Consider the following 13,124-nt stretch of genomic DNA (forward strand, 5'->3'; position numbering starts at 1 on the left):
AGTAACTCCAAAGCATTAGAAACCAATAAAGAAATCTAAATGCATGCATACCTAAAGTCATGGGGGATTACGTGACTTCAGTGTTCAGTATCACCGGTAACCTCATTGTTAATGCCAGCTGCCAGCACCCCCCCCCAATATGGAACTGGGGGAGTTCTCTCCCACTGTCCTACAAAAAGAACAACTCCAACCAACAACATCGAACAAGGAGTTAGTGATGGCTATGAAGAGGAGGAAACAGGAGTGAAGATCCACCCGTGTTTGCAGAGGGGGAAGTGTTAACCTAACAGCCCACTGAATCAACAGATTGGATGTGTACAGGAACATGAACATCTTTGCTTAGCAGAAATTGGGATCATACAGTTTTATTTAGACAGGGCATATTATTCACCTCCTTAAGATCTGTAAGAAAGATATATTGTCCTCAAATATTATTCTACGGCAATATTAAGCTGGTTTTGTTTTCAGTTAGACACCTCTTTTCCTGTCAGACATGTATATCCCCAGACCAAAAAACCCTCCACAAACCCCCAAAATACAAAAAAAACCCCTTAATAAACCTCCTAAATACCCCCACAAAAACCTAGTAAACTCCAGTTTAGCACCCCATCATTCCCAGGTGATTATTCTGAAAACTTACATCCCTCTCTCACTTGAAGTTCAGCACTCACTGGAAAATTTCTGCACAAGTAAACCTTGTAATTATCTCAGATACCAGCAGACCCAGACTTGAGTTCCACAGCATTAACTATTGTGCATGAAAGCAACAGTTAAGACAACTCAACCAAACAAAGTGAACATTACAACTAACTTTTGATTTTGTTAAATAGCTCTAATAGCCTGAAAATATAAATCAGCAATCCTAGCTATGTCATGAGCTAGTAGCAAACTTACACCTAAGAGTTTGGTAGTCGGAGGAAGGTTTTCACAGATCATATGATCATGTCTGATGACACTCTTCCTCTTCATCAGGAGACCCAAGCCAACGCAACGAATAGCCTCTCCTGTGACTTGATGATTTTGAAACAAACTCTCTAGTCTAGTGTCGTGGTTTAGCCAGCAACAAAGCACCACACCGCCGCTTGCTCGCTCCTCGCCCCCCCGGCAGGATGGGGAGGAGAAAATACAATGAAAAGGCTCATGAGTCAAGACAAGGACGGGGAGGGATCACTCACCAGTTATGGTCACAGGCAAAACAGACTCGACTTGGGGAAAAATTAATTTCATTTGTTACCCATCAAATCAGAGTAGGATAATAAGAAATAGAAACATATCTTAAAAACACACCTTCCCCCAACCCCTCCCTTCTTCCCGGGCTCAACTTTGCTCCCGATTCCTCTACCTCCTCCCCTCACAGCGGAGCAGGACGGGAATGGGGGTTGCGGTCAGTTTGTCACACATCGTTTCTGCCGCTCCTTCCTCCTTGGGGGGAGGACTCCTCACACTCTTCCCCTGCTCCAGCGTGGGGTCCTTCTCACAGGGGTCAGCCCTCCACGAGCTTCTCCAACACGAGTCCTTTCCACGGGCTGCAGTCCTCCACAAACTGCTCCAGCGTGGGCTTTCCCACGCAGTCACGGCCTTCTCCGGGCCCAGCCACCTGCTCCGGCGTGGAGTCCTCCACAGGCTGCAGGGGAATCTCTGCTCCGCCGTTTACCTCCATGGGCTCAGGGGGACAGCCTGCCCTCTCACCATGGGCTGCAGGGGAATCTCTGCTCCAGCACACCTCCTCCCTCTCCTTCTTCACTGACCTCTGTGTCTGCGTGGTTTCCTCTCACATCCCACTCCTCTCTTCACTGTAGCTCTTCCTCTTTCTTTTCCAGCAGTCTTTTCCCCCTTCCTAAATACACTATCACAGAGGCACTACCACCATCGCTGATGGGCTCGGCCTTGGCCAGAGGCAGGTCCGACTTGGAGCCGGGGAAGTTTCTAGCAGCTTCTCACAGGATCCATCCCTGTAGCCTCTCCCCTGCTACCAACCCCCTGCCACACAAACCCAACACATCTAGCAAAGGGGATTGTTAAAATCTTGAGTAAGGTTCATATACAGTTAAAACTCTCACACTTCCCCCCCCAGACATGTACACAGAGACAAACAAGAAACAGCATAAGAGTTTTAAGCTTCCTTTCTTACAGTAATACCAATTTTGACAATGCTGGAAAAAGTCTGCCTCAAACAAGCAGTCTGAGTTTTGTAAAGTAGGGGACACTAGAAAATTCCTTGAATGGTACCTTAGCATAGAGTTAATAAAATAGGTTTTAAAGTAAAGTGTATAATGTTGAAGAGATGCATGCATATTTTAACAACACTCTGAAAAAATTTGAGACTTATTACCCCATGCAGTGCTTTCCCCCCAAATAGCCATATACCCTCAGAAGGCCAAACAATTCTAAATTTTCTTTGGCACCTCCAGAAGGCAGAGTGGCAAAAAACAAGCACTCCAGTGGAAAAAACAAAAGGCACTGATTCATATGCAATTAGCTCAGCTAAATTTACTACTGAAACCATTGCTACTCCAGCTGTCCTTGACACCTGCATAGCAGGGACAATGGAACATGACAAGCATCCTCTTACAATCTATTGCAGTTTTCAGGCTGACACACTAACTTAAAATTGGTGACAGCTACAGCTCTTGAGATGCTGCATTAATGCAATTAGCATAAAAACAGCTATGCGCCTTATTCAAGCATCCATGCCACAGCAGAGACAAAACAAATGGAGACAGTCAGTGCTTTACCCACCTCTGCTAAATCTACCACCCAAAAAGCATCAGTACTCTAAAAATAACGTTTGTTTCTACTCAGAGAGTCAGTTTACACAGTGACAGACAAGCAAAGCAAAACGGGGAACTGGTATCTGAAAAGTCAGAAGGAAGGATGTAGAGGAAGGAAACTTCTTAATATCCTGTGCAGCACAAGTTCCCACTGTTCTATCTTCCTTAAATAAGAGTTAGGCTGAAAGACTGAGAGCAGGACAAAACTTTTGAGGTGAAGCTACACATTATTTTCTAAGAACAAAGCAGCTCACTCTTTTCTCTATTAGTCTATGTTTCTGCAATTATTTACAAAAGTTGTATGCAGAAACCATTCCTAGTAAAACAAATTTAGGCTCTGGTGTCTAAGATGTCAGAAAAGCCTACGAAAGCGTCTTAAAATGTGTCCTTTCTGTGCATTGAAAGAGCACTAACTGAAATCCACTGCATCACTGTTCTGGCACACGTCCACCAGCCTTGCCCCAGACAACAGTATAAATATACAAAAGCTCTTTTATAAGGGTTCAGAGAAAGTGCAAAAGAATACATTCAACCTGAATCCAAATCCTCAAAGGAGGGGCTTTAATGTCTGAGACCCTATGCTATCTTTATAAGGGCACTAATTTGTACAGCACACATATTTTATCCGCACTACAATAACAACGCAGATGAACATTAACCAGATACCTTGTGGTGTCTGCCAGGTGTTTAAATATTTTGCAACTCAAATGCTGAAATACTATCTGTAGTCCAAATGCTTAAGATTATCCAGTGAGAACACGTGTATATTTCCATCAGCTATGTAAAAGACTTTTTTTTTTTTTCATTTGTTACATTTTAAGCAACAGACCAGGGTTACCAACATACAAACATATACTACAGGCCTATTTTGAAGGTTGATTTCATCAGGAAGATTTAACTCACAAATGCTTTCATTTTGAGAATACAAACACTGAAAAATATTTACAGAAACTTTTAATCCAAAAGGCTACATATTTATCTGCACTAGGCAGGCCCTATACAATCTTCAAAAAAATCAACCTCTGATATTGTATATTTTGATAAGTTTAGGTGTATACTGTGTATGGTACATATTATAAAAAAACCCATAATCCTATACTAGGTCTTAAACAATATTCTTCTCTTGGTCTAAGTTAGACAAGAGACTTCTGAGAATGGTGTAGGTTCCCTCCCTCTCCCGATACGTATTTCGGTAAAAGTGATGTACACCTCTTACAAACCATTCACTTTTGTGAGTGTCACCACAGAACTCCCCCTCCAGTTTTGCCTGAACTCTAGTCACTTTTTGCTTCGAGGAAGAAGGCTTTGAGAGAAGACATAGCATGACTTTTTGCAGCTTGAAATATGTTCCACCACCAGAACTCTAACCTGGACAGTTCTATATGTCAGCATATTACTATGTTAAAATACTTACTGTTTTTTCTCCACAAATTACTATGTAATATAAAGTAAATATATTTACTTTACTGCTTTTCCTCCTTCACCTACCCTACGCTTTAGGTAAAAACATACACAATATCATTATTAGCAACAAAAATGAAAGGCCCAGAGGGATCACAACGTTTTTTTATACCATGTCAGTTATCTTCCTGAAGAGGAAAGAAACATACCAATCTCACACTCCAGTGTGAAAGACATTAAAATACTTTTCGTATTTGCATCACCTGACTACTCTATGGCTCAGATAAAACAGTCAGCACTGACAAAGTCAGCTTTCTGAACAGGGGCAGAAAGGTCAGATTATCTCATACCTGAGGTTAAAGACTATTTTAAACAGGTAGCTGGATTAAAGATATATACGCTCCGAAAGAAAATCCACTGCAGACTTTTAATGAACACCAATATATCTGACTACCACAGAATGAACCGGCAGCAAGGTAAATCAGCAGTAATACGTGAGTTGTTCTCCACCCAGGATCATCAGAAAAACAGGATTTGCCCCACTGTCACGTACCTTCGATGCTTGAGGAGTAGAAATCACATGAACAGTGCTGGGCTTAACTCCATTTGCCTTAGGTCGCTTATAAAGGGCAAATCTGCTTTTCCTGCGTCCTCTGTCACCATTAGGGAGGGATCCATTATACCTAGAAATAAACAAAAAAGTTTGGCATAAACCACCACCAATTTGGAATACAGAAAAGGAGAGCACAAATTTGGTCACAATACCCTGATATCATCAAATGCATGGGCAAAACCAAAAAAGCAACAACCATGGTAAGTTTTGTTTCCTGAATTATGAGCATTCAAACATTCTTTACCTACCAATGGTTGAAAATTTATTCATCATTAATAAGGTAATCAACTACAAATGAAATACTGAGTTGTTCAGCCACAGAAATACTTCTTCGCCTCTAGAATCAAAGGAATTTGGAAGAATAAATCTTCTCTGTCATTCAGAACGAGAGGAGTTTTAAAAATGTTTTTATCCTACCATCCCCCTTCCCCACATCTCATGCAGAAATGGAGAAGACAAGAGGAAGAACAGGGGTGATTTGGAAAAACGAAGTAATTCAGGGGCAAGTAAAACTAAGTGAAAGGGAATTTTACTCACATAGGGTTTTTTAGTTGTTTTTTTCCAACTCTAATCCTAAAGGCTTCATCTATTATTAAGGAAAGAGGATGCAAGTGTTTTTAATTCAGATGACTATATCTGAAGACTCACTAATGACTTCCTTCATCAGGTGTAACACAGTAGCCTTCCACAGTTCTTTCATCTCTCTCTGAGGACAGAGACCCAACGTATTAATTATTCACAGAAGTCTTAAGCCTCAAGGGGACATAGCTCCTTCTCCAGGGAAGGGATCAACTGGAAATTTCTTTGCAATGCATAAGCATTGAATTCACCGCCACCCCACCCTGAAGATTTAAGACAGGTAGATGCTTCTCATCACAGCACTGTCACCTGCAACATTCTTGCTAACTCTCAGCTTGTCTATGAAGATCTCTCAGGGCTTTACTTCACTGCATAGATGCCTCTTCCATTCCTGATCCTCCGAGATTTCAGACTTTTGCCTGAAGAACTACAGATGTTATTCCACTTATAAATCTCATCTGTCTTATTGGTGAGATCTATTCTACACTGATCACATATATCCTTCTCCTACAATCTTTATGATTAAAAGCTAACATCACAGTCAGGAAAAGAATCTGAAAAGGAGAAGAAAGAGGAAGATTTAAAGGTGACTAACTCCCCACAAAGCAAAGGACATTAGAAAAAAATTAGGAGGACTCATCATCTGTTTAGAGATACACTTAGAAGTAGTTTGGCTCTACATCCACCACACTATCTGCCGATTAAGTTCATTTATTTGTAGCCCTGCAGAAGGCTAATAGTCACTCACTGCTCAGGCTGTAAGAGCAGTGCTATGACAATCGCTGACTAGGAAAAGCAATGCAGTAACCCAGAATCTTTTTTTTCTTATCATTACATTCTGTATTTGTAACTAACTAGTTTGTGTAACAAGAGAATGCACTTGGAGAGCCCTGTATCCTTTTGCAAACAAACGAGAAATGGGTAGCGCATGAAAGCAAGCGGTCTCATTGTTAAGGCTGTGGAGCACTGCCCTGCAGAAGGCTGACTGCTTACTGCAGGCAAGGATCACCTGGTGTCACGCAGGAAAATCGTTTAAAACTTCACATGTACAGTGTCTAAATACCAGTAGTCTGAACTGCAGGACTGCTGAATGTTTGTGAGCACAAACAAGAACAGATTTAAGATTGAAATAATCTCAAATTTAAGTACTCTAGAACATAAAAACAGACTTTTTTTAATATACATTTAATACATGATGCTAGAGACACATAGTAAGTTAAGAGCTTTTCAGCTGGGCTACAATTGAACTTGTTCTCCCACTTCCATTTTGATAGGGAAGACTACTGTATTTTTCTGGAATATTAAAAAAGATTCCCCAACACAGCAGAAAAACAGGAGTAAATCACTATTACTTCATGCCAGGCCTACTCGTATCTGGAAACTTGTTATCTATCCTACACAGGAGAAGAGTAGCACTCAGTTAACATTGCGGATCCTCGTCACAAGAGACCAATTCATAGAATGATATATCAATATGATCCAGAGGCAACTTAAATACCAGCCCTCAAAATAGGAATGATTTGATTCTGCAGCTTGAATCTTCCTAGATATATACACATGCTTTCTTTCAAACACACTATATTACCATTAATATGCCAGCAAGTTTTAACTTGCCTGAAGACAACATTCTTTCTACAAGTATTTTTATCTGAAAGCCTGAGAATGCAACAACTCCTTCAGAAATATATCTAAGTAGTATCATCACTAGCTTTATAGTCTGTAATTAAAATTTTTGTATTTGTGTAACTGTTAAGCAGTACTGAATTTAAGTAGTTCCACTGAAAGTTAAAACCAGGCTAGTGGGGTTATTTTGTTTGTTTTTTCTGATGTTCACAAAACAATTATAACTGGGAAAGGCTACTTGATTTCATTTCAGGTCTCTGTGGGATTTAATTATCTTTTAAAGAAGAGAAAGAAAGAAGGCACTCAAGGTTAAAAAGCCTTTTAGAAACTTTAAGGAGGAAAGAAATAAAAGCAAAGTGAAAGTTTAATTCATTCATCCTGATTAGCACTGACAAGTTTTCATGAAGGTTTTCTTTGTGCCAATTTCTAAATTTCGTTTGCACAAAAGGGCAGGAGGAATTGAGTCGTAGTTTTACTATTTGCTATGCTTTAATTATAGACCTGCAAGTTTTATTTTGATCTGACATTGGTAAAAAGAGCTAGGACAATTACTAGGCATACGTATGTGTTTTACAGGAGAAAAAAAATGAGTATCAGAGAACTTGCCTCTTTCCTCTCCACAGCCAGCAGACGCCTTCATTTTTTCTAGGCCAGGACTCTCAACTTCTTCACCACAAACCAGCCGTCCCCATGGCACTTGGGCCACACCTTTCCTTGCCACTACCTAAGCAATCTACATACCAAATGAACCAATATTAATGCCACAGGATCTTGTCAGCTGCAACAGGACCTGCACCCACCCACTCACCCAGCGTCTCTGTCCTGGTAAGCATGCAACTAAGGCTGCTCTTGAAGCAGCAGACCCACGTTCACTTCTTGGCAAGTCCCTGCCTCTCTAAACTGAGCTGTCCCACAGGACACAGTGGGTTTCAGCATTCAGGAGAAGGAATACAGGCATGGCACCCACACTGTGCCGAGTCAGCTTTTCTAAGCACTGGCACAAGGAGCTATAGCAAGAGAAGCAGCCTTCTCCTAGCCTTCATTTTTCTCAGCTGTTCCACTGAGCAGTGCCTGGGTGAGCAACAACTGCCTCCTCCCGGGCAGCAGCAGGATGGAACTGCACAGGAAGAGGAGGACAAGGACTAAGGCCACAAATCCCCCGTCACTGAACACTGGGAGACTCTGAGCTTCCCCATAGCCAACAGAAGCTTCATAAACAAAAGAGAAGCTCCTTGTCGAATCCTCTCACAACCCCTCTCCACAAGCATCAGCCCATTCCCCTTCTCCCTGCACCCTTCCAATAGCTTGAGAAGCCTGATGCACCTTAGGGACCAGCACGTTAGCATGCCAACTTCTTGCTTCGCAAGATGGCCAGCACTACCAAGAGACAACCTGCAGCTGGAACTCTCCATTTCACCAAAAAGCCTACAACAAATGTTGTTTCCAACTATAAAACGCACTAGGAGAAATTAAATTTCACAGAGACAGAATGACCATTTCCGAGACCATCCTGCTGACGTGCAGATCTACAAGGCACTTCTGAAGTTCTCCAGATGTTCCAAAACATCAGATCAACGCATGTGGTAAGAGCAGCCCTATACTTTTTCCAAATATTTCTCAGTGACAGCAATACTGGGACAACTAGCATTATGAAACCTTGTGGGATAATTATCTCTGTTGATAGCACTATTCCTTGCAAATAAGGGAGTGGTGCTGGCATAGGCTATGGGCACCCTAATTATCAAAGCCAGTTTCCTACAGATTTACATCAAACAGTTGAGGACTTTGGTATATAATGAAATGCAAACTCCAATTAAGTTTTTCCCATGGTTGGGATATGTAATGAAAGCCTCTCCTCCGCGCGGATTCATGGTTGTCTGGAGAGCAAGACCACACATGCTCTCTCCCACAGTCCGAGCACTGTGGCAAGTTCCTATGTTCTACAAGTCTTGTAGGAACCTACTTAACTACTTCAGAGATCACCAACAAGTTTTGAACTATTTGTGGGACAGCTTGTTACACAAGCTTTTTTGTTTTGTTTTGCTTTTTTAAAGGAATCAGGCTTAGCCAGTGGCGAAGAATAAACAAGACCTCTGTTATTTAGGACAGGAGCTCTAAAAATCTTGACCTGCACCTCAAAAAGTTAGACTTCCACTCAGGGAAGTCATCCCCAAAATTAAGGGGAATATCTACTAGTTACCAGACACAGAAGCTGCTGCATGTAGCTGGGTTTTTGGTTTTGTTTTTTTTTTTTTCTTTTTTCACACAATGCTATGAAAGCCAACCGCATCCTGGGCTGCATCAGAAGAAGCGTGACCAGCAGGTCGAGGGAGGGGATTCTCCCCCTCTACTCCGCTCTCATGAGACCCCACCTGCAGTACTGCGTTCAGCTCTGGGCGCCCTCAACACAAGAAGGACATGGACCTGTTGGAGCGAGTCCAGAGGAGGGCCATGAAGATGATCAAAGGGCTGGAGCACCTCTCCTATGAAGACAGGCTGAGAGAGTTGGGGTTGTTCAGCCTGGAGAAGAGAAGGCTCCGGGGAGACCTTAGAGCAGCCTCCCAGTACCTAAAGGGGGCCTACAGGAAAGCTGGAGAGGGACTTTTTACAAGGGCATGTAGGGATAAGACAAGGGGTAATGGCTTTAAACTGAAAGAGGGTAGATTTAGGTTAGATGTAAGGAAGAAGTTCTTCACTGTGAAGGTGGTGAGGCACTGGCACAGGCTGCCCAGAGAGGTTGTGGATGCCCCCTCCCTGGAAGTGTTCAAGGCCAGGCTGGATGGGGCTTTGAGCAACCTGGTCTAGTGGAAGGTGTCCCTGCCCATGGCTGGGGGTTGGAATGAGATGATCTTTAAGGTCCCTTCCAACCCAAACCATTCTATGATTCTGTGAAAATATAAACTATCATAAAACTTAAGTACTTCTCCATACCTATGCAACCTACCTCCTAAAAGACTACAAACTGAACAAGTCATGATTTTCACAGGTAATATTTCCCCTGGACAAAAAGGAGTAATTTCACTTTGCTTTCCTCACCTACTAACAGTTCTACTGCACACCTCATCATTTTTAGATGCAAACCATCCCATTTCACAGACTTAGCTATGAACAGATGATGTGCTACAGTTCAGTTGTTACCATAGCTCTAATGAGTGAGAGAAAGCACATCTTTGCCATGCTAAACACAAAGCTGCAGAAGTAAAGTCAGACTTGAGTGAATTTTTCCTTTTAAGTACATTCTGATTCCATGTTCGGTATCATCCAGTAGTATATACTCCACATATATCAAAAATTCAGTTTGTGCTTGCACTGTATTTTTACCATCACTGAACTAGTGTGGGCCAGCACTACTGCCAAAAGCAGCAGGCCCACCTTTCATTTGCTAGTTTGTTCCTGCTGCTTCTCTCCCTGGTTCACATGAAGGGGAAACAAAACCAGATTTATGCTTTAAATTTAGTTTTAAACCACATCAATTCCACGCTCTCCAGTTCACTGCAAAGCCACAGAAGCACTTGTATCAGCAACAAGGGAAAAATGGCACAGAGGGCAGGAGATATTCCTTTGGCAGTATTGCAAGTCTACGGTTATCATGACATCTACAACATTAGAAGTCTAGAGATACATTATTCACCTTCACAACATTGAGCCCCAGAGCTTTTCACGACTGTATGCTCAAGTCCTGACTAACTGGAAAGCCCTCTTCTGCTGAAGCATCGAACATTTACTCTCTTGAACATGGATTAAAAGGAAAAAAGTCACATGCTAGTTTATATCAAAATGCAAACAGAAAGCTTCAACATATGCAATGTTGACAAAGTAAGTGAACTTCTGTCTCCTTTTATATAATATCACTGCCAGTACTTCATACTCTTTACACCACTCCCCTTGTATCATACTGAACAATTCATTTTGTATCTAGGAGAACTGACGTACTATTTCAGTAAAGTAACTTGAATGGGTTTGGATTTTTTTTTTTTTTTAAAGACAATATTTATTCCAGAAATGTTTTTCTGTATCAGACCTTCATAAAACAAGCAGTTGCTGTCTGCCAATTATCTGAGAATGTCGGTAAAACAGAACAGTGAAGTTATTCTCAAACTTAACCTCATTGGGAAGCGTTGCCAAACAGGAAAAGCAAAGATAAGTACTACTTCTGTACCAACAGGATAGTACTGGTTTATTTTCTCCTTTGAACTCTATTCTCTGGTACTGTGTATCAGTATTATAGATATTAACTCAATATGAATTTAAGTCTAAGCTTGTCTCCAGCTGATTATTACATGCATCAATTTCTGTCTCAGAAGCAGCCTCCACCACCAGAGGTATTGTTAATTGTCAGCCTGTTCCTGTAGTGAAGTTTTGGCCGTGAACACAAGACTGCTTCTTGAACAGTGTAGTGCTTCACAGATAACTACAGATTACAACAAAAACCTTTAATGTTGAAGTTTCTTGGAGGTTGGAAGGAGGATACTGTTGTCCTCGGCGTCATCATCCCCCAGCACTCAACAAGCAGCTCAACAAGCCTAGACCAGAAGGTTCCCTTCTGTCTTCCAAAGATGCGCTTTCCCCATTGCATCGCTTGTACCTTTGGCAAAATGTACAGTTGCTTCCTGGTCACAGATGACAGAAAACAAAGCTAGACAGAACTTCAAGGAGTCACCTAGTCCATCCCCAACTCAAAAGGCTTGATCCAGTCCATCCATGACATTTCTGTTTCAGTTAGTCTGGAAAATCCAGGCCTCCCCACCTTGTTTCAACATCTTCAAGTTAAAACTCTCCCCATGCACGCAGCAAGGGAGATTCAGGTCAAAGCAAGTCTCCTGCACTTTCTGTCAAATCCAAAGAACCTAAACAAACTGTTCTCTTTTCCTTTTCACAGCAGGCTCACGTGCTAGAAGATTTGATTTCCATCTGATTTTTCTTTCTTTCTGAAGGAAAATGTTTCAATAAGTTACAGCAGCAAACTAAAGTAGCTTTAAGTAGAGTTTTTGTTACTATAATAACTATAGCAATGAGTAACTCATGGGTAAGCAAAGGGCTTCCATCCTTTGAGTAACAAGGGCCACTGATCCAAGACCTTTGGTTTATGCAACCTTGGAGGAAGTCCTGAATGAAAGACACAATTCCACCTCAGACTCTGCTGGCTAAGACATCTCTATAGGCATAAATGCTTCCTAATCACTACCAGTAGTACAGCTTAAGCAGTCTTCCTGCAGAACAAGAAAATCCAAACCAGCAAGTTGCAGAGTCCCAAATAATCTCATCTCTTTCCCCAATTAAGAGCAATGTTTTTGCATCTGTGAACTTGATTATCCCTGAGAAAGGTATGTTGGAGTAGTTACTTGTGGCTATAATCAGGGTTGGGTTTTTTTTTTTTGGGGGGGGGGGTGGTGTTGGGTTTTTTGTTTTTTGTTTTGTTTGGTTTTTTGAGACAAGTGTTTGTTCTGACAACTTGCATCTGTGAAGTCATTTTACTCTCACAAAACACTTTAGGAAGCATTCCCTCCTCCAGTACTTTTGGAATACTTATTGGCATAGTGATCAATCCTGCATGTTCACCACAAGCCTTCTCCTCCCCAGCACCATATTTTAGCACTGCCTGCCTAGTTTAGCACTACCTGTACAGTCCTAGAGCCTTCAAAGAGGTTGCAGTGGTTCAGTGAAATGCAGTCTGACCTGATAACCCCTATAGTTATTAAGCAGATTTTTCAGAGAGAAGGCTGATTCGCATCGCTGGCTAGTGATTAGGGGTTATTTTTAATTTGTTTTTTTTAGCTACCCTTCCAAAGTTGTTCCTAATTGTTCCTGCTACCATTAGAAACCTAGCAGTCAGCTTGACCAAAAGCTGTATACTACACATATAATGCTTTTACGTTCAAATACAGCCAGCCTCTTTCTGATCAGAATCAGAAGTGTGGATTAGCTGAACATATGGCTAAAAGGTTATGCACACCATGGGGAAAAAAAAATCTCAGAGGCATCTACAACAGATCAGATAAGCTAGAACCTACCTCCCTCCTTCATGAGGTATACAGATTATGTAGAACGTTATCTACTGAAAACACCGCAAGAAATCACATGTGAAGCAGCTGGGGTTCTCCAGGGTGACCTTACTTCTCCCTTGGTGTTCTGGAACA

At 41.7% G+C, this 13,124-nt stretch overlaps 1 protein-coding gene across 2 annotated transcripts in view; it reads right to left on the reverse strand.

Annotated features, from left to right (window-relative positions):
- The window catches only part of PELI2 (pellino E3 ubiquitin protein ligase family member 2), a 77,870-nt gene that overhangs the window by 45,704 nt on the left and 19,042 nt on the right, over window positions 1-13,124 (reverse strand). The window contains exon 2 of one of the 2 annotated variants that reach the window (XM_050898138.1): window positions 4,726-4,855. In XM_050898138.1, the coding sequence (XP_050754095.1) occupies window positions 4,726-4,855 (130 nt within the window). Of the gene's footprint in view, window positions 1-4,725; window positions 4,856-13,124 lie in introns of those variants that run through there. The other variant, XM_050898139.1, reaches the window with a different exon arrangement.

The sequence above is a fragment of the Gymnogyps californianus genome, chromosome 5 (genome assembly GCF_018139145.2).
Source record: "Gymnogyps californianus isolate 813 chromosome 5, ASM1813914v2, whole genome shotgun sequence".
NCBI classification, from domain to species: domain Eukaryota; kingdom Metazoa; phylum Chordata; class Aves; order Accipitriformes; family Cathartidae; genus Gymnogyps; species Gymnogyps californianus.